Source organism: Lepidochelys kempii, chromosome 6 (assembly GCF_965140285.1).
Source record: "Lepidochelys kempii isolate rLepKem1 chromosome 6, rLepKem1.hap1, whole genome shotgun sequence".
Lineage (NCBI taxonomy): Eukaryota > Metazoa > Chordata > Testudines > Cheloniidae > Lepidochelys > Lepidochelys kempii.
Window position 1 is genome coordinate 113495417 of NC_136385.1, and position 24981 is coordinate 113520397.

Here is a 24981-nt window from a genome sequence, read left to right on the forward strand (position 1 = left end):
CACTCTGGTCACACTTTTTCTTCCTCTGAATTGCTATTTAGTGTCTCCTTCCTCTTCATCTATGTTTTTGATTGAAATCAGAGGGTGCAAATATTGCATTATTGTCCAAAATAAGTACAGTTCCATTGCTTATTCCTAGGACTGGCAGTGTGGTCCAGCAGCTAGGACCCTGTGCTGGGACTCAGGAGAGACCAGCATTCTGTTCCAAGCTCTGTTGTGTGACTTTGGACAAGTCACGGCACCTCTCCCACTTCTCCACCATCTTTAGTTATAGGCAGCTAAAGCAGGCAGCTGCCACTGGCTCTTGCTTTGTGTTTGTGCAGTGCCTATCGCATTGAGAACTAAACTCTTCTAACACCAATGACTAATAAGAAATCCGCATCAGCCACCTTAGCAACTCTCCTGTGGGTTGTTTTTGGCGGGAGAGGGTTGTTGTAGAAGTTTGAAGTTGACCAATGTTCAATTTTATGTCTTAGACTATTCATGGAGGACAAAAGCGAGCTGCAGAAATTACACCTGAACTGGGCAACCAACTGTCCATCGTACTGTTGGTGGAGCTGTCAACATTTTTGAAAAGGTACAATAACAAGCTGTTGCAGGATACAGCTTTCTAAGCGCAAGAGTGACATCCAGTTGCAAAGTTACTGATCATGATTTCTTCTTTCAATCTCTCCCTTTAGCTACAAGAAAGCCTTAGAAGAATTTAAAGAGAAAAACAAGCAGCATGGCTATTTCAAGGCTATGATAATTGCAAATATTAACAACTGCATGAATTTTAGGTAAGAGTCACAATGAAAATGCTTAACTTGTTGCTTTGTAATTAATCCGGGTGACTGTAGCTTTTGGAGGTAAAGAGCATTACAGCAGCAAACACACTGAAACCTTTAATTGTATTTAATATTTATATACAGATTTAGAGAGAGAGAAGCTACAGTGCAACTTCCAGTAGCTAATATCCAAAATGCTTAATCAAATATTTACATTATATACTTGTCACCCTAATTATTTAGCTAGTGTAAATTAGCATTGCTCTAGGGAACCCATTCATGTGTCATTTTGGAGCAGCTGAGAACCCCACCCAAAGATTTTCGGCTCATAAAATAGTCCTATTATTCCAGATTTCAAATGTTCCTACTGAGTGCAAATTCTGACAACATAGGGGTCATGGAATCAGAATACCAGGGTTTCATTCTTTGTTCTTACACTGATTGATCATGGACAAGTCATGAGCCTCCAAGTACCCATCTGTAGAACAGATATGCACTTGGGTTAAAAGAAAAGTGCCATTTGATTATTTAGGAACAAGCAGTTTCATGCTATTAGACAGTTTCCACAACTGCATTTTCCTTTATCCAAGCTGTGCATCATTAAATATTTTGCTACAAAACTAAGGTACCTTCTGGCTCTCCTAACAGAGTGGAGATATTATCTGTTATTTTCATGAAATAACTGAAAAACAATAGACTGAATCCTGCGTGAGAGGTCAGAGCCTGAGTCAAACTGTTCAAAAGGCATAAGGACATAGGTGCCGAGTTTCTATTCTGCTGGGGGATGCTGCCCCTGGCTCCGCCCAGGCCCTGCCCCCACTCCACTCCTTCCACCAATGCCCCACCCCTGCCCTGCCTCTTCCCACCCAGTTCTGCCCCCTCCGCAAGCGCACTGCACCCTGGCTCCTCTCCCCTCCCCGCCAGTATCTCCCAACGCCACAAAACAGCTGATCTGTGGGAGGTGCTGATCTGTGAAGCTGCAGGTGGATGGGAGGCGCTGGGGGAAGGAGAGGTGTCGATTGGGGGGGCTGCCAGTGAGTGCTAAGCCCTCACCATTTTTTCCCCCATGGGTGCTCCAGCCCCAGAACATCCATGGAATCGGCACCTATGCACAAGGCTGAGGAACTGAATCCTACGGCCCAGCCTGTAGTAGCCAGTGTCCACCAGGGCCACAGGAAGGAGCATCAGATATTGCCTGTTGCCACTCATTTCATGAGGGTTTGAGTCCATGTATCTGCACTGTGTGCCCCATGAACCTGCTACAGCTCAGCTCACCCACAACTTCATTCCTGCACTCCTATGCCAAGAACTGCCATCAAGCTGGCAAGGAGGTATGGAGTTCCTGCAGTGGCCAAGTCCCATGTAGCAGGGGATGTCATTTCCACTGCAGTTTGGCCTTTACGTGGGGCAATGGCAGGGCTTGTTGAATCTGCCCTTTTGCCATCCACATATGCAGTGATAATTTACATGCACATCCAATAATAGAACAATTGCCAGACAGACAAATTAAAAAGTCATCATCATGTAATCAGTATCCCTCCCACTAACACTGACCATCACTTCTACTCTAAAACATAGAAGCCACTCAGAATTCTAGTTTACTTTTTGGGTAATGACAAAAACTTGATGTCCTGGTGCTAAGTTGCATTTACGGACCTATTAACATCTGCTTCTCCCACTAGCGTTCCTCTTTTTGTGTAACGAATCTCTTCCTGCATCTTGTTTCAGAGACCACACGGAGAAAACCACGACATCAGCACAAGACAGCACCAGATTGAAAATACTTGCTACGCTTCGTGAAATAGAGAACAGTGGCTATGATGAACTGCTTCAAGATTTGTTTCTGGAGTTAAAGGTAACCTGTGTGAAGTACATGAATAAATACCAAGCATCTAGGGATGTAATTGTCTCCTATGAAATAGTCCTGTAGAGGAAAAGTCTAATATGGTACTGATTTGATTTGGGACAAAAGTAGGGTCAACATAATTTTCCCAGAATACTTTTTTTTGGGGGGGATGGAGGGAGGGAGGGGTGTGAAACACACGGCAACCCAGTATTCCAGGGTTTGTACTGCACATCAGAGTATCTGAGCACATTACTTCGCTGAGGTCGTCATCATCATGCTGTCTTTATCAAAGCAATGAATACACACTCCAGGTTGGTTGATTTAACTGAATGGGAAGTTTACAGTCTAAAGAAAAATCTGAGCTTTTCTCAGCTATTAGAGGGGGTCCACAACCGATCACGCCCAAACTTGGGAAGAGATCAGAGCCAGATCTGAACTTCAAGTCTCAGCCCCCACCTTCATTATTTAAAACTCAGTTGGTTCCCAGTGTTTTAGTTCTCAATCCCGAAAACAAATGTAACTTAACGAGCCTGAGTACTGTAGTCCCATTGAACTAACGGGGATTCCTCACATGTGCAACATTACTTACATACTTGTCTGCAGCAGCAGGGCCTTTTCCTGTAAATTCCTGGGGATAGGACACATATCTAAAGATGATCTGTGAAGCATTTAAAATTGGACTTATTCACTTTTTGGCTTCTGGGCTCTTCCTTTCTTTGAAATAAAAGGCTTTTCTCCACTTCTTGTTTCTAATTAAAGAAACATCAGGATTGTCAAATCTCATCTTCCCTGCTTTTCCTCGATGACCTCTTGGGAGGTCTCAGGGATGTTCATTGTGAACTCAAACCTTAACTGAGAGGACCAAGGAGGGTGGACTCTTAAGGAAGACAACCTCTCTCCAGTGTCATTATTGGGTTTTTTTTGGGGGGTAAATATCTATTTAACTTCCAACAAAATACAATTTCTGATTAAAATCTCTTCCCTCAACTTTCATTCCCTTGGAACTCAATGTCATCAGTCCTTATCAGTCATCATAGAGTAGACAAGATGCAAAATTCTAATTTAAGAAATGGAAACAGAAAGATTGTTTTTAATTTAAGCCCTTTCGGACCTCTATCCTGTTCATCAGAAGGAAGCAAAGAAGGGCACAAGTCCCATTCACCTCTTCTCCTTTAGCAGGCCATCTTTAATTTCTCTGTACAGCACCATGCACACCTGTTGTATAAGATGTTAAATCTCTACGTACATATTTGCATTTAGACTTTGCTTTGCAGAAGCTGAACAGCATGTTTTTTCCTCAGCCTATTTTTAGAAAGTTCACACAAAGTAAATGGCTTTCGTGCAGTGAAACGATGGATGAAATCATTCAGGTCACCAGCAACCACCTTTCAGAATTCAAGACTCTCCTCGACCCCTTTTACCAGGTAAGGTCAAAGGGAGACATTGAAAGAATTCTAGGAAATCCAAGTTTGGCTTGTCAACTAGGGACCATTGTGACGCTCAGCTATATGGACTCACTTCGGTTTGGCAAGGGGACTGGGTGGGCATGTTGGCAAGTGCCAGCTTAACCCCATTTAAACTGGAGAGTTTTCACAATTGCGAATCCCACCCCCAAGGAGGGATTTCCATTACTGTGCAGATTACCTAAATCATGCCAACTCCTATCCATCAAAGCCAGATTCACGTAGCTCCTTCTTACCCTGGTTTCTTCAGCATGATGGCCAAACACATTAGAGAGGCTTCAGTGTTCAGGCAGCTCTTCAGAATAAGGCCTTGTCTACACCAAGGATCTTGGCTGTTGGTCCTCCAGCCCCAGCATGGCTGCACATGTGCAAATTAGTTTAGAGTGGCTTTGATAATCCTAAGTATTTGCAGGGATGATTGCAACAGGAGCCAATCTCAAGAACAGGCCAGGTCTAGATGCTGTGATTTGCAGTGCAAGCTTCTATCCTCAGCCACATCCAAGGCAATTTTAAGTGTCCAAGTCCATATTTCTTGTGGTTATACAGCAAGCCTCAAATAGGACTATGTACAGTCCCCATGTAAGAATTCTGTTTCCTGCTTTTGTCTCACTAATATCTGAACAAATTCAGTAATACATGTAATCAAATAGGGGACCAGGAGGAGTTGAGGCATATTCCTGTTTCCCTACGATATTTCTACCTCTCATGCTTCATTTTTCAAGCATCACTCATTGCCAATAGGAAATCCCCATTCTGGGAAAGAGCCAATTCCCAGACATCATTAGCTTTGCTTACGAGGGGCTGGGAGGGTTTGTGCACTGGGTAGAACAGGACTCTAGACCAGCCAGTAATAGGAAGGTGAGTGAGTACTTCGGAACTAATGAGACTCCAGCATGGCTGTCCAGGTGTAACTGAGGGTGGGAATTTGGCACACCGTGTTTTAGCATCGGGACCATATTGCCTTCGATCCACATGTACAAACAGGGGCTTAACGCTGTTCAAAGGTGTCGCAAACAAAAATTCGAAACAGACCCCACCCTTTCCCAAGTTCACCTATGCTAAAAATTCAAAACAGATCCCACCCTTTCCCTGAGTTCCCTTATGCTAGCCCAGGCCATCCTCTCGTCCTGTGGTGAATGTCCCCTCCATTCCCTTTCTTTCCTCCCCTAACTCATCCAGTTCCAAGACTGCTCTTGGCTGTTCCTTGGTGGCTGGCCTTAGAAAGAGGCTGCACATCTGCAAGTCCTCTGGGTGAGTGGGCAGGAGATGTTACCTTCTCCAGGTGTTCGCCTCCTGCATCAGCTCCACCAGGAACAACTGTAGAACTTGGGACTGGGAGCAACCGAAAAGAAATTCCCCAAGGTTGTCCTCTCTGTGACAACAGTGGGAGCAAGTCTATTAGAGGTGAGGGAGGATTGTCCCTCTGTTGCTACTCTTTGGAACCATCTGAGTCTCTATTCCCTGCCCATTCCTCCTGTCAAGTCAAAGGCGAGTGCTTGGTGCTTCATTGTAACTCCAGTTCTTCCCCAGTTGCAGGGCTCAGCCCCTGTGTCCCCACCCCTCACCAGCACTGGACTTGGATACACAATAGGAGGGGGCTATGGGGCCCTGTATGTAAGTGCCATTGAGATAAGGGGCAACTCTATGCCAGATGTCAGACATCTGGCATAATCTGTAGCCCTCACAGTGGGTTCCATGCATATGATCCTACTGAATTAATTCCCATTTCCCCTCCCCAACAGGGCATTATGGAGAAGATTCATAGTCACTTGGTGAGAGAATACATTGTGAGGCTAATGAAGAAGAAAGTCAGCTTGAAAACCCCAGAACTACAGCAAAACTTGTCAAAACTAATTTCAGCTCATGCCTCCCACTTGCAGAGCTTCTGCAAAGAAAAGGTTAGTGTTGGCTCATCATGTCCACTTTAGAACTTAGTCCTATGAACTTCTGAAAGGAGTTTTCTTCAGCCTCTAGGATTAATTCTTCAAATGCTATTTAGTTTTTGCAAGTGGATGTTAGACTGAAGGGGAGTTTTCCGAGACTAGGGGTGGGTCAAGTTGGAATATATGCCTGGGGACTGAAGGTTACACAGTTTACAAGGAGCAGCAAAAGGGCTGCCAAGTACAATGCTGATTTCCCACTTTCTCCTGATTTCATGCAATTGGTTCCTTTCCTGTTATGCTCAGTTTACACAGATTTAAGTTTCTTTATCTAATAGTTCTCTATTGTAATACCAAGGTGCTTCAGTTCTGTGGCATAAATACATACACTGGGTATGTTTTGCATGCAACTTTCCCCTTTATTTCCCTGGACTCTGTTGCTTTTAGTCTAGGCTGGGTCTGGAAATGCCAGTATTTGTTTTCAGAACAGTGTATTGGGTAAGGGAATTAATGATCAACTCACACTTGTTTAATCTCAATCCTATCCCTCCTTTCATGGCTCTGCAGTGAACCCAGGTGGCAGGGGGGATGGTGACTATGAAAAGCAGGTGGTGTGGGAGGGAGGTCCAGACTCTTCATAGGTAGGGTTTCCAGCAACTGGAAAGCAGGTCTGCTTCGGGCTTTTTTTTCCAGGGGAATAAGGGAAGGGGTTTAGCAGATAGTAGAGAAGTCAAAGATCTGGCACACATCCACGGATGCAACATGCATCTGCCACGTAGGTTAGGTCACTGCATATCTCCAAGGGTAACCAGCAGATTAAGTAGCTGAGAAGAAAATCATACTGGGGAGTAGCAGGTAGGCCAGCAGCTAGGGAAGAGTGATCTGAGTACAGCTTAGAGAACAAAAATCTAGCTAAATAAGTTTTTCAAAGTCTGGGCACGGCTAAATCCAGTTTAGAACAATGTCTCTGAAAACTATAGGGCATCATTTCTAATTACTGCTTAGTTCCTTCCTTGATAGCCAACCCAACTGTGTTAGAAACTGGTTTAGCTGGTTTAGCATATTTAAACAGCGTTTCTTGATTATGTCCCTATCCCATGCAGATGAGGTTTTGTATTCCCAATGGACCTGTATTACAGACTGTTTACTCTAGTTACTTTTTTCTAATAGGGGTCTAAGGCCACATGGTTGGATTCTGCACTCCCAAAACTGGCTGAAATAATCATACTTCAGGATTCAAGTGCCATTAAAATAGAAGTTGCTATACTTGCTAATACATACCCAGATATCAGGTAAGAGGTACTGAAGAATATTTGTGAACATTAATAGGAACGCCCACAGTAGTTCCATGAAGATACTTGAGTATTAGATGAAAAGCAGCTAGTTTGTGAGTACCAGCTTTTCTAGATCAGGTTCAAGCACTTCAAGGCCTGCTACAAAGAGAGCAGAGAGTTCATCATCCATGCTGAGTGCCTAGGAACACCACTGTACGTTGGGTAACAACTCCCCTTTTTAGCAAGGTACAGTTCAGAGATCTTGATAGGAGGTATTTTTTTCCCCCTAAATGTTCCTGATCTCTTTTCCAAAAGACAGATCCAAGTTCCATAATTCAGCGGTGCCACCACTGATTTTATAGGTCCGACTAGGTGTCCTCCACTCCACCCTTCAACATGTAATTTTTTGTGACTGTTTGTTTGGCTGGTGACCCATCAGCTGAAATAAGCTGCGTTAAGCAAGACACCATCTAGAATCTACACATTCTGAGCCAGGTATCTGGGGGGGTAGCCGTGTTAGTCTGTATCCACAAAAAACAACAAGGAGTCCTCTGCCACTTTAAAGACTAACAGATTTATTTGGGCATATCTGAAGAAGTGAGGTTTTTACCCACAAAAGCTTATGCCCAAATAAATCTGTTAGTCTTTAAGGTGCCACCAGACTCCTTGCTGATTCTGAGCCAGGTCTCTCCTCTTCGTGTCAGCTGAGGGTGGGGGATGGTGCAGTGGTCAGGGTGCTAGCCTGGGACTTGGGAGACCTGGATTATATTCCCTGCTCTGCCACAGACTTCCTGTGTAACCTTGGGCAAGTCACTTAGCTTCTCCATGTCTCAGTTACGATCTACAGAATTGAGATTGAATTATTTGTATTACCGTAGTACTTAGAAGTCTCACTCATGGAGCAGAACCGCATTTTGCTAGGTGCTGTATAAACACAGAACAAAAAGACAGGCCAGCACTTCCCCTACCACACAGAGGTATTATGAGGATAAGGACAAAGGACATTAAAGACTTTTAGGTGCTCAGATGATGGGGCCACATAAAAACCTAAGATAGTGCCACTCTGTGTATCTAACACTGGATCTTTTCTGTTCCCTAGCAAAAAGCACCTTGCTGCCATCTTGTACATCAAGGGAAACTTGCCGAACAGTGAAGTAAGAAGCATCCTGAGCATCCTGGATATCAGCACAAAGTCCACCACTTCCTGTGAACCACTGTTCTCAGCTATAAGGATTTCCTAGGCTTGATCCCAGCACTCATACTCTATGGGACTATTTGCTAAACTAGTAAAAGTCACAGCATGGGGCCAGATTCAGCAGGCCTCATGCATGGGCCATGCAGCTAACCAGTGCATCAGCATTTCTCTGCTGAAGTCCTTTTTTGTCATTGTAAGACTGACTCCCCTGTGGGAAGAGATTTGCTCTGTGCTTAGCTACAAAGGGATGGAATCTGATAGAGGGGTTGTGGCCTAGTTCTCTGAACAGCAAACAGAGCTCTCAAATCAGACACTGACTCCCTCTGAGGTCTCAGGCATATCCCACTATGCCTCAGTTTCCCCCTGGGTACAGTAGTACTCCACTCACTTCCCAGGAGCATTGCAAGTATTACCTAGCTAACTAATTATTTAGATAAGATCTATAAAGCATGGCTTGTCCTCTGTGGAGGAAGAGGCTCTTTACATTTCATTTTTTTCTTCCAAAAACTTAGCAAAGTGATTGGGAAAAAAATAATTTCAGAGCATGCTCAGTAGACATCTGCTAGGTTTTCTTTTTAATCAGAGGCTACGAAGCTGCATTTTCTATTAGATCAGTAAGATGTGGTGAAGGGGTCAGGAAGGAACAAAGTCTGTCCTCAGGCTAGCTTGCAGGAACAGTTTGGATAAGGAAAGTTTTAAAGGGTCTCATTGAAAGTTGTGACTGCATGTGTTTCAAAAAGTGAAATTGCCTTATCATGGACAAGAGAAAAGTCACAGCACAGAAAGCTGCCAATCTTGGGACTTCAGGAGCTTTCTGCATTTTGTAAAATCCAAATTTTAATTTTTTTAAAAATCTAGGTTTCTGCACCTTCCTTTTGTGAGGCTACAGTCAGCACTGTGTAAACTGATGGGCTGCTTCCCAGCTAAGCAAGCCTTGCAGAAAGCATTCCCTAGCTACGCCATAGCAGCCAGCCAAAGGTGGGACTTTATCACTCCTATACCCCATTCACCTCCATGAGGTGTGAATTTCTAAGCCTGCTTGGCAAATTAGCATCCAGTCCTGCAAGTGCTTTGCACGCAGAGCTCCTATCCGAGTTCTGCATAGGATTGGGATTTTAAGTGCTCACATTTCTGACTTTCTCCTGTTTATATTCAGTAGTTTTCCAGTGCTATAGATTAAGGGTTTCTATAGCTAATTATACATTGTAATAGTTGTAGCCTAAGGCCCCCATTCAGCAAAGCACTTACCTTGCTTACATCCACAACATTCAGCAAAGCATGCATTTCAGTTCTGTTGCTTTCAATGGGATTTGAACATGTGCTTTAAGTGTTCAGGGGCCTAACTGCATAAATGCAACACACATTTTGTGTTGTTTTATATAAAATCTCTCTCTCTCAGTTGCCCTCTATCCTGCTGTTGTTGGTCTAGACTAGATCTGGAAATACTAATCTTGAGTATGTTTTGAAAGCAAGTTTGTTTTCAAGACAATCTTTTAGCCAGAGAATTACCTAAATATCCAAGTTGTTGAATCCCAAGACCTTTACCCTCTGTAGCAAACTGTAGAAAGCTCATCTGCGAGGAGGATGAATGACTATGGAAACTGTGAAATGGCAGTTGCAGACAAAGCATACTGGCATTAACGTCCCTATAAAACCACCTTTAAATGTGACCACAATTTGTGTATGCCGCATGTAAGCTTCTGCTTTCTAACCCTGAGGTTGTATTCCCACAGGTGCTTGTAGGTCACTGGTGTATTTTAGAATCCAATTTTACTTTCTCTAATTAGTTATCTTTGTATGTAATATTTATATTTAAACAATTTTAAAATTATGCTGGAAATGTAGCTGACTTACCTCTGGTTGTGTGTATGTACCATAGGCATGGGTAACCCTGTGGTATTCCTTCAGAGATGATTCCCCTACTACTTGCACCCTGATGAATGTTAGGTTAGGGTTGCCAACTTTCTAATTGCAGAAAATCCCACCCCTTCTCAGAGGCCCCGCCCCGCCCGTACTCAATCCCTGCTTCCTCTGTCACTCGCTCTCCCCCACCATCACTCGCTCGCTCATTTTCACCAGGCTGGAGCAAGGGTGTGGGAGGGGGTAAGAGTTCTGGCTGGAGGTGCAGGCTCTGAGGTGGGGCCAGGGAAGAGGGATTCAGAATGCAGGAGGAGGATTGGGGCTGGGGTAAGGGTGCAGGAGGGGGTGTGGGGTGCAGGTTCTGGGCCACGCTGACCTCAGGTGGCCCCAGCATTTCCCAGTGATGGAGGAAGTACACGTGGCTCCTGGTAAGCAGTGGCATGTCTCTCCAGCTCCTAGGCAGATGGGCAGCCAGGAGGCTGTACACCGCCCCCACCCACAGGCACTGCCCCAAGTGCCGGCTCTACAGCTCCCATTGGCCATGGTGTTCCTGGCCAATGGCAGCTGTGGAGCTGATGGTCGGGGCAGCACACAGAGCCCCCTTCACCGCCCCTCCACCTAGGAGCCAGAGGCACATACCGGCCACTTCCTGGGAGCCACGCAGAGCCAGGCACGGAGCCTGCCTGCTCAGGGTACCCAACCAGACTTTTAGCGTCCCTGTCAGCTGTGCTGACTGGAGTTGCCAGCATTCCTTTTCGACCGGGCATTCCGGTCAAAAACCGGATGCCTGGCAACCCTATGTTGGAGTCAAGTGCCTAGTACATTGAGGGTACTACTGGAATACAAATAAAAGAAGCTGGTATTGCAGGGCCACATGCTATGTGTGTGTATTGTTAGTGCATACTCTGCCTTATTCATTTGATACCGTAGCCTGGCTTCCTATGGTCTTGGGAGTAGGGACTGTCATTTCCTGTATGTTTGTGTAGGACCTAGCACAGTGGTGCCCAGCCTAGGTGTAACTGAACTATAAGCGTTGAATAATAAAGACAGATCAGTATATTTTCTGAGGATACATTTGTGACAGGTTGGACCCCCTTAAGATGCCACCTGATATGCTGAGATAGCACTGAGCCTGCCTCTTATGCCAGCTTGGGCACCCTTTTTACCTGTCTTGCTGAGCTAGGCTATTAAGCCTCCTCCAGCAAACACACAGGCAGGGCCACACCCAACTACAGAACGAAACAAACAGTTCTGGGAAGGATCATCTTAAGGGACTTGCCTCAGCACACAGGTGTCCACCTCCCTGGGAATGCAGACCCAAAGATATATTATGAAATCTGCCCCCTCCCTCAGTGTGGAGGAAGGTATGCCCAACTTCTCGTGTCCCCCCCTGGTTAGACATCACACAAACTGGGTTTAATAATAAACAAAACCAATTTTAACTGTAAAAGGCAGATTTTTAAGTGGTTAAAGAGATTACTAAGCAAATGAAACCAAACACGCAAACTAAACTAGTTTCACTAAAGAAATTGGTTACCAATAATATTTCTCACCCTAGATATTGTTGCAGGCAGATTACAGAAAGTCTTGAAAGGCAGCTGCACTGGTCTCCCTCTTGAGACCTCAGGTATTATTACTCACAAGCTAGGTGCCCTTCCAGCTTGGGTTCAACCCTTCTCCCCTCAGTTCAGTTTTTGCTTTCAGGTCTTCTTCAGTGTCTCTTTTGCAGGGGGGGGAGGCAGAGGAGAACCATGATGATGTCACTCCTCTGCCTTATATAGCTCTTGTGTAAGGCGGGATCCCTTTGTCTTCTAGTGGAAAACCACTGGCATTCCAAAAGGGGAGGAGGGGTATCCAGGACCAGGTGACTTGGACCCTGGTCTCTGCATGGCTGTGGCAGCCATTGCTTGTAGGCTGTCTCCACTGTCCACAGGAAGACTAAGCTCTTTCACAGTCCATTGTCTCTGCTAATTGCCCATGAGCCCCGTCTGGCTTTTCCATTGTTGTACCTGAAGTGGTAGCAGTGGGCATCACGCAAAGTACAATCGTTGAAATAGAGATACATAATCAATATTCCTAACTTCAGATACAGAAATGATACAGACATACAAATTGGATAATCAAATTCAGTAAATTATAACCTTTCCAATGATACCTTACAAGACCCATCTTGCATAAAGTACATTTCAGTTATGTCATATCATAAGCACATTTTCATAAAAAATATGGAGGGAAACATCACAACACTTAATTCTTGTTATTCATGCACCCCCATATTTCCAATTTGTATTCTTGTGTGGCTGAAAGTACAGTTCACCACATATTGACAGGTTTCAGAGTAGCAGCCGTGTTAGTCTGTATTCGCAAAAAGAAAAGTACTTGTGGCACCTTAGAGACTAACCAATTTATCTGAGCATAAGCTTTTGTGAGCTACAGCCCACAAAAGCTTATGCTCAAATAAATTGGTTAGTCTCTAAGGTGCCATTAGTACTTCTTTTCTTTTTACCACATATTGTCATTTGTGCTCCTAGGCCCAACCTCCATGCTGAGGTTGCTAAACTTCCATGGAAGCAGTCTCTGACTCCCTAGTTACTGTCAAAAAGAAGATACACTGAAAGATGAAAAGTTGGCTAGAGGGATCAGCCACCATTTCACTGCCACAATTTACAACTGCCCCTCCCTAGAGATGGCAGTCACGTGCCTGACTGATCCTAAAGGACTAAACACCATGGGTCAATCTGGCTCTCAGTAACAGACACAATTCCAATTGAAACCGATGGGAATTATATCCATTTTAATAGCAAACATCAGGTCCCAGAGAGCTCGACCAGCCATTACTGAATGTTGTTAACATGGCTGAAAAAGCAACACCATAAAAAATTTCAAATGCTGTGACAGTTTTTGGGGCAGTCAGGACTGTCACCCCCTGCCACCAGTGTGCGGGAGTCTTGCCTGGGCCTGGCTGGGTGTCAGCTCCCTACTACCAGCACCCTTTTGGCTACTCAAACACTCTCCTCTGGGCTATGCTATCCCTGTCTTCACCTTGCAGGTTAACAATAGATGCCCCCCCATCCCTGAGTCCCTTTGAATCATTCCCCTGTGAACTCCATCCCCTGACACTGGCTACTCACAGAAGTACCAGCTCCTGCACACCCAAAGGTGCAGTTTACCCCAATTCACAGTTTTATCTTAAACCACCACTCCTGTAAACTACATAGCACTTACAATCAAACCAAAGTAGGTTTATTTAAGACAATGTAAAGATTTAACTAGAATTGAGAGTAAGTCATGGAAACAAATGGTTACAATACAAGGCAAAAAATCAAAGACTGTGAATCTGGATCTACACTTATCAATAGTTCCCTTTCCTACCTCATAAAGTACGGTGTTTCCCTCCTCCCCCAAAGTTCAGGCTGTTGAAAAGTTGGCTGGTTTCCCAAGAAGCAGGATATTCATGAAACACCGCCCCTCCACAAGGGGGTTTCTCAGTGAAGAGTGCTTCGCCCACCTCTACGTTATACTGAAAACAGCCTTTTGTTTCTATTCACAGACAGGGTGAACCCTTGGCTTACTGTAAAGTTCCCTTTTTAGCTTCAGATGGTTTTGGTTGTTTGCATTTACCTCTGATGGTCTCCTAGGAAAGTCCTAGTACTGTGCAAGGCGAAACATTGAGCCTTGCACTGCATCACCAACCAACCAGGGTGATAACTCCAAACGTGATGGAATGGACCATCACTAAGACACATTATCCCTGGTGACTATTTTTACTCCAAGTGCATAAAACATACTTTCAATATAAATACATTATTTCTTAACTATTACCTGTACATATGTTCACAATTATTACAAATCTTGACAAGTTATGAGCTTTCTGTAGATACCTTGCATATTACTCTTTATGCATAAATATCCTGTAAGATGTATTTGGTGAAATGAGTTTATCAGGTCTGAGGTGAGAGTTGATTGCAACTCAATGTACCTACTTACATATCAAAATCTGGGTGCAGTACTGACTTTTTAACATTCAAGCACGAATGCTCATAGCATCTATTAGCCGTTATATGGAAGTTTATACCCCACTTAGCCAAAGAATGTTTTACTTGATGTAAACAATTTTTTGCAGTGCTTGATGCTGTCCAAGTTTTGGTTTACAGCTCTGTTAGTAACTAACAAACATGTCAACTGTTATGTTGGCCTTAAAAGTAAATATTCCACTTAAATAAATGCTTAAAGGAAAATAACAAATCTAAACATCTGAAGGGAAGGAACAAATGATCTCTCGCACACATTTCATATGGCATGAGCAATTGCCTTGTACGAGTCCCCTTATAAAAAACTTCATTTTCACCTTTAGCGAGCCCAGGAACAAAAGAGTCTTTTAATCTTATTGTCTGACCTGATACTTATAATGGCATTATTTATATGTAGCATACTTCATACACATTTTTCAAGGCACACTTATGAGGATAGGTGAGTGGCTTGATTAGATATTATCACAAATAAACCAGCGCTCTTATAAGCTAAATAAAATCAACTTCTGTGGTCAGTAACGTGGCTTGTTTAATTACCATAGGAGTCTATTGATACTGGCATCTACCCACACTTGGACATATCAGTTGATCATTAAGATTAGATAAAGTAGCATTTCTCTTCTGAAAAACTGACTGGGGGAAAAAGTATGTTCCTTGACCCATGGCACTGTATTCCCATGCCACAGATTCTCCTAAGGCAGAGGGAAGAAATGAAAAAACATGCTTAAGAAGGAGTGGGCTGGGGAGAACTCAACCTTTGTGGAAGTACGGGCAGACACTGGGAGACACCCAAGGGAAAAGAAACTTGGAGCAGATTAAATGCCGGTTTTATTATTTCACATTGTTAACAGTATCATTTACAATGATTTCTTGTTAAAAAGCATAAATCATAGATGAGGAGGGAAGCACTGCCTGTTCTCTGGAGCTCCTAAGTAGTGAGATCTAAACACCAACCTTGATCCAGAGCCTAATACATTCCTCACTAGATCCTACTGAACATGGGACATGCAGAAACATTTAAAAAAATACAACAGCTCAATTCAACAGGCCTCTATAAAGCAACGCTCACATTAAAATCAATGGGAGTTCTGCTAAAATAAAGATCATTGACTCTGGCCCCAACTGGTTCCTGACTCTTAGAAAGTCTCTCCAAAGCTAAGGAAAGTCAGCAAGGTCTCTGGAGCTGCTGCCAAATCTAAGAAGTTTGTGATGAAATTAACGATTGTGTGTTTGAGATTTCTGGGTAGCTGAACAATGAGTTGTTAAAGCATGTTTCTGATGAGAAGGCATAAAAAAAAAATAGAGAATGCTTTGTCAGATCCAGTCAAGGCACTTATGGGCTCTGGAGCCTAGAAATAATGGTTAGAAGCCAGAACCTTTGAATTTTCCCATCACCAGACTAGACTGCTTTGCCAAGTTTCGTTATGACTTGGTAGGATTCTCTCTTGCCAGATTTAAGTCTATATGATTTATTCAGATATAACCCTAAGCTTACTACCAGGCAAATTGGTTGAAATTTAGTAAAGAACAGAATTATCAGATACCTAGATAAACAGGATACGTTGGAGAAGTGTCAACACGACTTTTGTAAAGGGAAATCATGCCTCACCAATCTATTAGAATTCTTTGAAGGTGTCAACAAGCAGTGGCCAGGAGTGACCCAGTTGATATCATGTACCTGGACTTTCAGGAAGCCTTCACCAAAGGCTCTTAAGCAAAGTAAGCAGTCATGGGATAAAAGGAAAGGTCCTCTCATAGATCAGTAACTGGTTAAAAGATAGGAAACAAAGGGTAGAAATAAATGGTCATTTTTCAGAATGGAGAGAGGTTAAATAGCCGGGGGGAGAAAAAAAAGGGGGGGGGGGAAGTCCCTCCATGATCTGCACTGGGACCAGCGCAGTTCAACATGTTTATAAATGACCTGGAAAAAGGGACAAACAGTGAGGTGACAAGTTTGCAGACGATGCTAAATTACTCAAGATAGTGAAGTCCAAAGCGGACTATAAAGAGATGTAAAGGGACCTCACAAAACTGGGTGACTGGGCAACAAAATGGTAGAAGAAATTTAATGTTGATAAGTGCAAAATAATGCACATTGGAAAACATAATCCCAACAATACAAACTGATGGGGTCTAAATCAGCTGTTACCACATAGTGGAGTCATAGTGGATAGTTCTCTGAAAAGGAGCATTCATAAAAGCTAACAGAATGTAAGGAACCATTAGAAAAGGGATAGATAATAAGACAGAAAATATCATAATGCTGCTATATAAATCCGTGGTATTCCCACACCTTGAATACTGCATGTATTTCTGTTCACCCCATCTCAAAAAGGATATATTAGAATTGGAAAAGGAACAGAGAAGGGCAAGAAAAATGATTGAGGGTATGGAACGGCTTCCATATGAGGAGAGATTAAAAAGAGTGGGACTATTCAGCTTGGAAAAGAGACGACTAAGGGTGGGGATCTGACATCAGTCTAGAAATCATGGAGCGTGGGGAGAAAGTGACGAAGGAAGTGCTATTCACCCTTTCACATAACACAAGAACCAGAGGTCACCCGATGAAATTAATAGGCAGCAGGATTAAAACAAACAAAAGGAAGTACTTCTTCATACAACGCTCAGTCAACCTGTGGAACTTGTTGCTAGGGGATGTTGTGAAGGCCAAAAGTATTACTCAGTCAAAAAAAGAACTAGATAAGTTCATGGAGGGTCGGTCCATCAATGGCTATTAGCTAAGATGATCAGGGATGCAACCCCATGCTCTGGGTTTCCCTAGCTTCTGACTGCCAGAAGCTGGGAGTGGATGACAGGGGATGGATCACTCAATAATTGCTCTGTTCTGTTCATTCCCTCTAAGCATCTAGCACCAGCCATTGTCAGAAGACAGGATCCTGGGCTAGACGGACCATTGTGTGACACACTATGGCCTTTCTTATGTTCTAAAATTAAAAAATGAGTGTGGCACTGGCAAACAAGGTGCCTGCTCATGCCAAGCTCCCCACGTCTCACTTGCATACTGAACACCACATAGCTGGAATCAGTCAGGTTCACCTACGTATTAGTACTGCCAAAACAGGCATAAGCAGCGAGTTATATGGGCCCGGGGTGCCCGGCTCCAGCAATATTCAGAGCCCGGGGGCGCAGCTCCACCAATGTTCAGGGCTGGGTCTCTCCCCTGGCCCCACCTGCCGCCCCCCTGCACCTCCCCCGAGTGTCCCCCGGCCTCCCCTTGCTGCCCTGGATCCCCAGGAGTGCAGCATCCCTGTCTCTCCCCAGCACCTCCATGCTGCCTCCCTGCATTAACTATCGCCGCAGGGTCCTAGTGCCCAGCACCCAAAACTGCCAGAACAGACTGACCCTGAGCCTGCCCTTCCCCCGCGGACTCTTTCATTTTCCAACGGGACCCTCCACTAGCACAGGGGGCCCCTCCACCCACAGTCACCGCTCCTGCCCCATGCTGGACAAGGGGCAGCCCCACCCCCAGTGAAGCTACAGTGAAGGGCAGCAGCAGGGGAGGAGGTGCACATGTGATGGCAGCCCCCACCCCCATGACAAGAAAGGGGGCTTCCTGTACCTGAGAGGGGGCCTAGGAGCACGTGCAATGGCAGTGGTGCGAGGTGAGTGTGGTGCAAGGGGGATGTGGGGGGGTCTCCCTCAGAGCTCACTGCTGCCTGCGGGGAGAGGGCTGGGGGAATCCTCCTCTCTAGCCCTCTCTGGCCCTTGCCCCGGGGCAGCCTGTCTGCACCCCAAACCCCTCATCCCCAGCCCTGTCCCACCCCAGAGCCCTCATCCCCTGCATCCCAACCCTCTGTCCTAGCCCTGAGCCCTCTCCCACACTACAAACCCCTCATCCAGATCCCTCACCCCTGCACCCCAACCCTCTGCCTGAGCCCCCCACACCCCAAACCCCTCATCACCAGCCCCACCCCAGAGCCCTCACATTTTTACATTATTTTAAAAAATATACAGTAACTCCTCAATGTTGTAGTTATGTTCCCGAAAAATGCTACTTTAGGTGAAACGATGTTAAGTGAACCCATTACTTGGGTTACTTAACAAACGATGTTAAGTGAAGAATTAATGTAAATGGAGGGTTAGGTTCCAGGGAATTTTTTTTTTTTTGCCAGACAAAAGACTATATATATTCACACACACACACACTATAAGTTTTAAACAAACAGTTTAATACTGTACGCAGCAGTGATGATTGTGAAGCTTGGTTGAGGTGGTGGAGTCAGAGGGTGGAAGAGGGTGGGATATTTCCCAGGGAATGCCTTGCTGCTAAATGATGAACCAGCACTCGGCTGAGCCCCCAAGGGTTAACACATTGTTGTTAATGCAGCCTCACTCTATAAGGCAGCAGGAATGGAGGGGGGAAGACAGCATGGCAGAGAGAGAGACAGAGACACACACCCTCTGTGTGAGAGAGACTTTGAGACAGAGTTGTTGCCAGCAAGCTCCCTCCATTCTGAGCCCTGCCGTGTCCCCCACTGCTCTGTGGAGATGGAGGGCAGGAATGGGGGAGGGGGACACCCTGACAGCAACACCCCTCTTTCCCCTCCCCACCTGCACATAGGGTGACCAGACAGCAAGTGTGAAAAATCAGGACGGGGGTCGGGTGTTATAGGATCCTATATATGAAAGAGACCCAAAAATCAGGACTGTCCCTATAAAATAGGAGGCAAGCAGGAGGCTCCCGGAGCAGCTCCAAGGTAGAGGGCAGGAACAGCACACGCCAGTGGGGGGAGGGACAGCTGAACTGCCAACAATTGATAGCCTGCTGGGCGGCTGCCGCACAGGGAACTTAGGGGAACTGATGGGGGGCTGTCGGCCCACCCTGGTTCGAAGCCCCCACCAGCTGGCGCCAACGGGCTGCTCTTTCTGCAAGCAGTGGACAGAGCAGGCGGCCGCCAAACAACGTTATAAGGGAGCACTGGGCAATTTTAAATGATCATGTTCTCTAATTCAGAGGTGGTCTGCGGATAGTTCCCTCTGAGGTGCGTGCCTGGGTGACCGCACATGAGAGAATGAAGGGCCACCCACCTAATTAGTAGAGCTGTGCAGGCGTGGCTCCTCTAATTAGGTGCCTGGACCCTGGACAAGATGCACATGTAAGGGGAGGTGGTGGCCTTGGGAGGAATAGGGGGTAGGTAGGTAGGAGGGAGCAGTGGTGTGAGAAGAGGGGGTGGGGGAATTTGGGATGTGCAGGGCTATGGCGGCCAGAGAAAGAGGCTCCAGGACTGCGGCTGCTGGGGAGAGACCCCCTTCCTTCCCAGCTTCAGCTCTGTGGCTGCTGTGGCAGGGGAGAGACCCTCCTCCTTCCAGCCAGAGCTCAGGAGCTGCTGCAGTGGAGGAGAGTGGGAAAGAGACTCCCCCCTTCTTCCCAGTCACAGCTTGGGGGCTGCTGCGGCAGGGGAGAGAGGGAGAGACACCCCCCCACTCCTTCCCAGCCCCAGCTTGGGGGCTGCTGCGGTGGGGGAGAGAGGGCACATCCATCACATTAGAAACGTTATGGCTACTGATATTAAAATATGAGTTGGGTGCTTTTATGTGTAGAACAAAAAAAGTTAATTATTATTTAGGGGTTTTTTTTAATATCGCACTTTTATCCAAAGCGCTTTAAAATAGTTAGCTAATGGTACAAACAACATTTGAAAAGATCATTAAGTGGTCCGCCAAGACCCTCAGCAATTTTCAAGTGGTCCGCGGAAAAAAAGTTTGAGAGCCACTGCTCTAACTGATCCGCAACGTAACAAGAAAGTTAACTGGGACGACTTTAAGTGAGGAGTTACTGTACATTGGCTTACAAGGCAGGTGTTGGGGCAGGGAGGGTGCGGGACTTGGACCTGTTCTGGGCACCACCAAAAATTATACAAACCTGCCGTCCCTGAAAACAAGTACTAGAGTTATAAAAATATGTTTAGATTGTATTGAATGTTTGTAAATTGCTACATGCATTACTCTCACTTATAACATCTGTAAACCATATTGTAAGGTAATATTTGAGCACTTGTATTGTAAGCTTCTGTAACTGTGTAAGTCACCAGACAGGAGAGAAGCATTAACTAGTGTGAAATGTTAGACTCCAACAGAAGGTGCTATGTCCTGCCTGACAATAAAGGCCCATCAACACCAAATGAGATATTGTGGAACATCAGGGAACAAAAGACTGTCAATTGCTTCTCTTCCCCCCACCCTCTCTGAAGAGAGACATGCAACTGAATTCCTCCCAACAGCTGAATCTGCAACTCAAAGCAGAACAGGGGAAGGAATAAAAAGCCCTAACAGGGAGAAAATGTATCTCTGGAAGGTGATAATAATAAGGTGGTAAACAACATCAACATGGATTTGTCAAGAAGAAGTAATGTCAAACCAACCTAATAGCTTTCTTTAACAAGGTAACAACCCTTGTGGATGGAGGGACTGGTAGATGTAGTATATCTTGATTTTAGTAAGGCTTTTGATACTGTCTCACATGACCTTCTCATAAACCAACTAGGTAAATACAGCCTAGATGGAGCTACTATAAGGTGGTTGCACAAGTAGTTGGAAAACCATTCCCAGAGAACAGTTATCAATGGTTCACAGTCAAGCTGGAAGGGCATATCAAGTGGGGCCCCGAAGGGATCAGTTCTGGGTCTGGTTCTGTTCAATATCTTCATCAATGATTTAGATAACGGCATAGAGAGTACAATTCCCAAGTTTGCAGACAATACCAAGCTGGTAGGGGTTGCAAATGCTTTGGAGGATAGGATTAAAATTCAAAATGATCTGGATAAAGTGGAGAAATGGTCTGAAGTAAATAGGATGAAATTCAATAAGGACAAATGAAACATACTCCACTTAGGAAGGAACAATCAGTTGCACACGTACAAAATGGGAAATGACTGCCTAGGGATCTGGGGGTCATAGTGGCCCACAAGCTAAATATGAGTCAACAGTGTAACACTATGGCAAAAAAACAAACAAACAAACAAAAAAAAAAACCCACCACACAAACATCATCCTGTATTAGGAGGAGTGTTGTAAGCAAGATACAAGTAGTAATTCTTCCACTCTACTAAATGCAGATAAGGCCTCAACTGGAGTATTGTATCCAGTTCTGGGTGCCACATTTCAGGAAGGATGTGGACAGATTGAGAAAACGTGATCTATGAGGAAAGATTGAAAAAATTGGGTTTGTTTGTTTAGTCTTGAGAAGAGAAGACTGAGAGGGGACATGTTAACAGTTTTCAAGTATGTAAAGGTTGTTACAAGGAGGGTGAAAAATTGTTCTTGTTAACCTCTGAAGATAGGACAAGAAGCAATGGGCTTAAACTGAGGTACAGGAAGTTTAGGTTGGACATTACAAGAGACTTCCTAACTGCCAAGGTGGTTAAGCACTGGAATAAATTGCCTGTCATTGGAAGTTTTTAAAAGGAGGTTAGATAAACAACTATCAGGGATGGTCTAATACTTAACCCTGCCTTGAGTGCTGGGGACTGACTAGGAGACCTCTCGAGGTCCCTTCCAGTGTTACACTTCTATGATTCTATGCTGCTTGGATTCTCAAGGGCAAGGTTTTCTAGGTAAAAGCAAGAGATCCCCAAAGTGTGGCCTGTGTTAGCTCTAAAGGACATATAGAGCTTGCTTGTTATAGAAGCTTTTATTACCTTTTGAAGCTCAAGACTGGAACTCATTTGTGTGTATATATGTTTACGTGCTTTTACCTTGTAAAAACTCTTATTTTGTTTCCTTGATAATAAATATTTAGATACAATAGTTTGTTATAGGAATGTCGACAGGTGTTGTCTTTGGTGCAAAATCTAAAGTGGGGTGAGTGACGGGTCCTTTGGGACTGGGAGTAGCCTGAATATTGCTGTGATCTTTGGTGTAATGGACCATCTGTCACAAAGGTAAGCTTACCTGGGTGGCAAGACAGATCAGAGTACCTAATGGGACTGCCTGTGACTCCATGTTTAGGCTGAGTGCCTGAGGAGTTAGATTTCACCAACCGATTATCAAGTGTAAGTATAGAACTCACAGCCAGTTTGGGGGTTTGTGACCTGTTTTCCAACCGTCTGTGCAGAGGCTGGCACCCACGCTCTGGAGCCACGGTAGCACAGCTTGACAGTGAGCATGCATGGACACAAGCTACTGGTGTCCTGACATTTAGGCCTTTCTGCATTCAAAGGTACACACCAGTTTAACATTAAATCAAGTGAGAGACCAGTCTAGTTAAAATGATGCAAAGCTATAGGTGGACATTCATCGAAATCTGGTTTATGTCAGTTCAATTCAGTTCTACATCAAGTTCAACTAAACCAAGCTAAACCAAATTAAGAGTGTCCACACAGGGTTTGGCACCATTTTAACTGGATTGGTTTAAAATTTCACCTTTAGTTAAACCGTGCAGGCTGCAATATAGACAAAGCCTAACTGTTACAATCCACTAGCAGCCTAGCAACTCTCACACAGCAGCCTAGCAACTCTCACACAATAAAGTAAATTAATTCAAATCAACCAACCAACCAAAGCAGCGGTTTAGTGCCAACAACTACTGCATGGATATTTTTTGCCCCGATGACTGTGTCCTAGGAAGTCTTCATGTCTCCTAGTTGCACAAACAGGCATAAATTCAGTTAATGTAAACAAGACATTATAGCAGCATTTATGTGTCCCTCACTGTATTACCTAGTGGCACTTTACATAATTTAGATTCACAGCAAACACTTCGCAAACTCAGGGAGCAAATGACCTTATGACCTCACAATGCTAAACAGAGATGAAGAAAATTTCAGGAGCAGACTGGATGCTAGAGATTCCAGATGTGGCAGCTGGCAAAATCCTGATCAAAGTGGTGCCTCGGAACACTTTAGACAGAGGCGTTGGTGTGATGACTACATACGTGTTTCGTAAAGAGGATATGGCCACACCCTCTATTATGGCACTTTTAAAATATTGACTATATCTTGTGTAGTTAGCTGTAAGAGACGTGTCAAAATAGGCGGCAGCTTAATCCATCGCCTTTGTGAATAATTTAGCACTGCAGCTATTTGAACAAAGAACATTGCCCCCACCAAGTGAAGCAGTGATTCCACAAGTCTAAGAAAAGCTCTGAATCTTGCCAGCCCCATTGCTATGGAGATGAGAATGCACCTGTAGAAATGTGTTAGCATACAAATGCCAGTCTGATCACATGTGTCATCTGGGTGGTTGATTTGAAGGCTGGGTAATTACACTGTTTAAACAGATGAGCTCTAGAAATGTAAACATTCCTGATTATGTGTTACAGTCTCCCTGGGCTTTAGAAATTGGGTAACAATAAAAAATCCTTCTTTTTTTGATCAGCCTAGAGATCTCCTCATTGTTCCTATGACCCAGCCCATCAGTTCCTCCTCCACATACTTATGTATTACAGTAGGCCCTACGCACAGTAGGCTCCTGTACTTTGACTTTTGAAGCTCTCCATTTCCCTCAGTGCCTCTCCTCTCACTAGTCACTACTCTGCCCTTTTTCTCTCCTGTGTTGCTCTGCTTCTCTGTCTTCAGACAGACCCTTCTTGCTGATCATCCCTCTCTACAAACCCCTCCTCTCAGTCCTTGGTCCCGACCAGTGTGGTCCCCGCCCCTGTGGCTGCTCTGGCACTCCAGTATCACCCACCCTTTTGTCTCTCATGGCAAGCACCCCAACGCTTTCCCTCGTTCTCAGTTATCTGCCACCATTTCCTAGGGGAGCAGCTGACGTTTTCAGTCAAACCTCTCAGCTCAATAGCTCTAGTTTTCCTTGGCGCTCTTTGACCTTTCTCTACCTTGTTGCAATTCCCTCTGAATCTTTTAATTGCTTCTAGTGCCTACCCATAGCAGCAATTCTGGCCTGGGTCTCCCCGGGGATGTTTTTTGAATCCCTTCTTAGCATTCACGGGTAGTTCTTACCCCATGCATTCCCTCTGACCTTCCCAGTGCATTCTTGAACCATTCCCCCATTCAGCCAATGTATGCAATGCAGCAGAGCATGGAGTAAACTGTGTCCTAATACGCCATCTGCTTTAGGAGAAGGAATGAACCACAAGCTCCGATAATATTTATCTAACTAGGACAGAGCATTCAGACAAGAATAACTCCTGCTGGAGACTGACATGTTATTCAATCTTCAACAAGTAAAAAGAGTGAACTTGGAGCAAAATAGCTGAGCTCTCCGAGTTCTCATTAATGTTGGAATGCCTGTGAGAGAAAGGAGATTAACTGGGAAAGGGAGGAGATGCTGTAACTCAAACCATATGATAGAAAAAAATATTGATCCTGGAGTCTCCCAGAGTTGCCAGATACTATCCCACAGGCCCAACCCAACCCATAAACCCCACAGATGAGACTACTGAAGCTTGACAGCTCAGCCAAGAACAAGAATAAAAATGATTTTGTAAAGATAGCTTCATTGTCCAATTTAATAGGGACCTATTTCTGCTAGATTCTGTTCACTCAGTTCCATCATGATCCCACCTACTCACATATCTTCATTATTTTTCTGAACTATGCTTAACACAATAGGGTCCTCGTTCTTGTCTGAGATTTCTAGGAGTTACTGTAATACATAGGAACATAAGGCATAGGATGGGAAGGGACCTTCTGAGTCACTGAATCCAGTCCCCTGCTATCACAGGCAAACCGGTCACATCCCATT

The 24981-nt window shown here is 44.6% G+C and overlaps 1 protein-coding gene across 4 annotated transcripts in view; it reads left to right on the forward strand.

Annotated features, from left to right (window-relative positions):
* Positions 1 to 11803, forward strand: part of TNFAIP2 (TNF alpha induced protein 2) — a 48723-nt gene extending 36920 nt beyond the window's left edge. For all 4 annotated transcript variants that reach the window (XM_073349726.2, XM_073349727.2, XM_073349724.1 and 1 more), the window contains exons 6-12: positions 477 to 577; positions 681 to 779; positions 2496 to 2622; positions 3915 to 4037; positions 5819 to 5974; positions 7127 to 7248; positions 8330 to 11803. In XM_073349726.2, the coding sequence (XP_073205827.1) occupies positions 477 to 577; positions 681 to 779; positions 2496 to 2622; positions 3915 to 4037; positions 5819 to 5974; positions 7127 to 7248; positions 8330 to 8471 (870 nt within the window). In that variant the 3' untranslated portion in view covers positions 8472 to 11803. The remainder of the gene's footprint in view (positions 1 to 476; positions 578 to 680; positions 780 to 2495; positions 2623 to 3914; positions 4038 to 5818; positions 5975 to 7126; positions 7249 to 8329) is intronic.
* The last annotated feature ends 13178 nt before the right edge of the window (positions 11804 to 24981 follow it).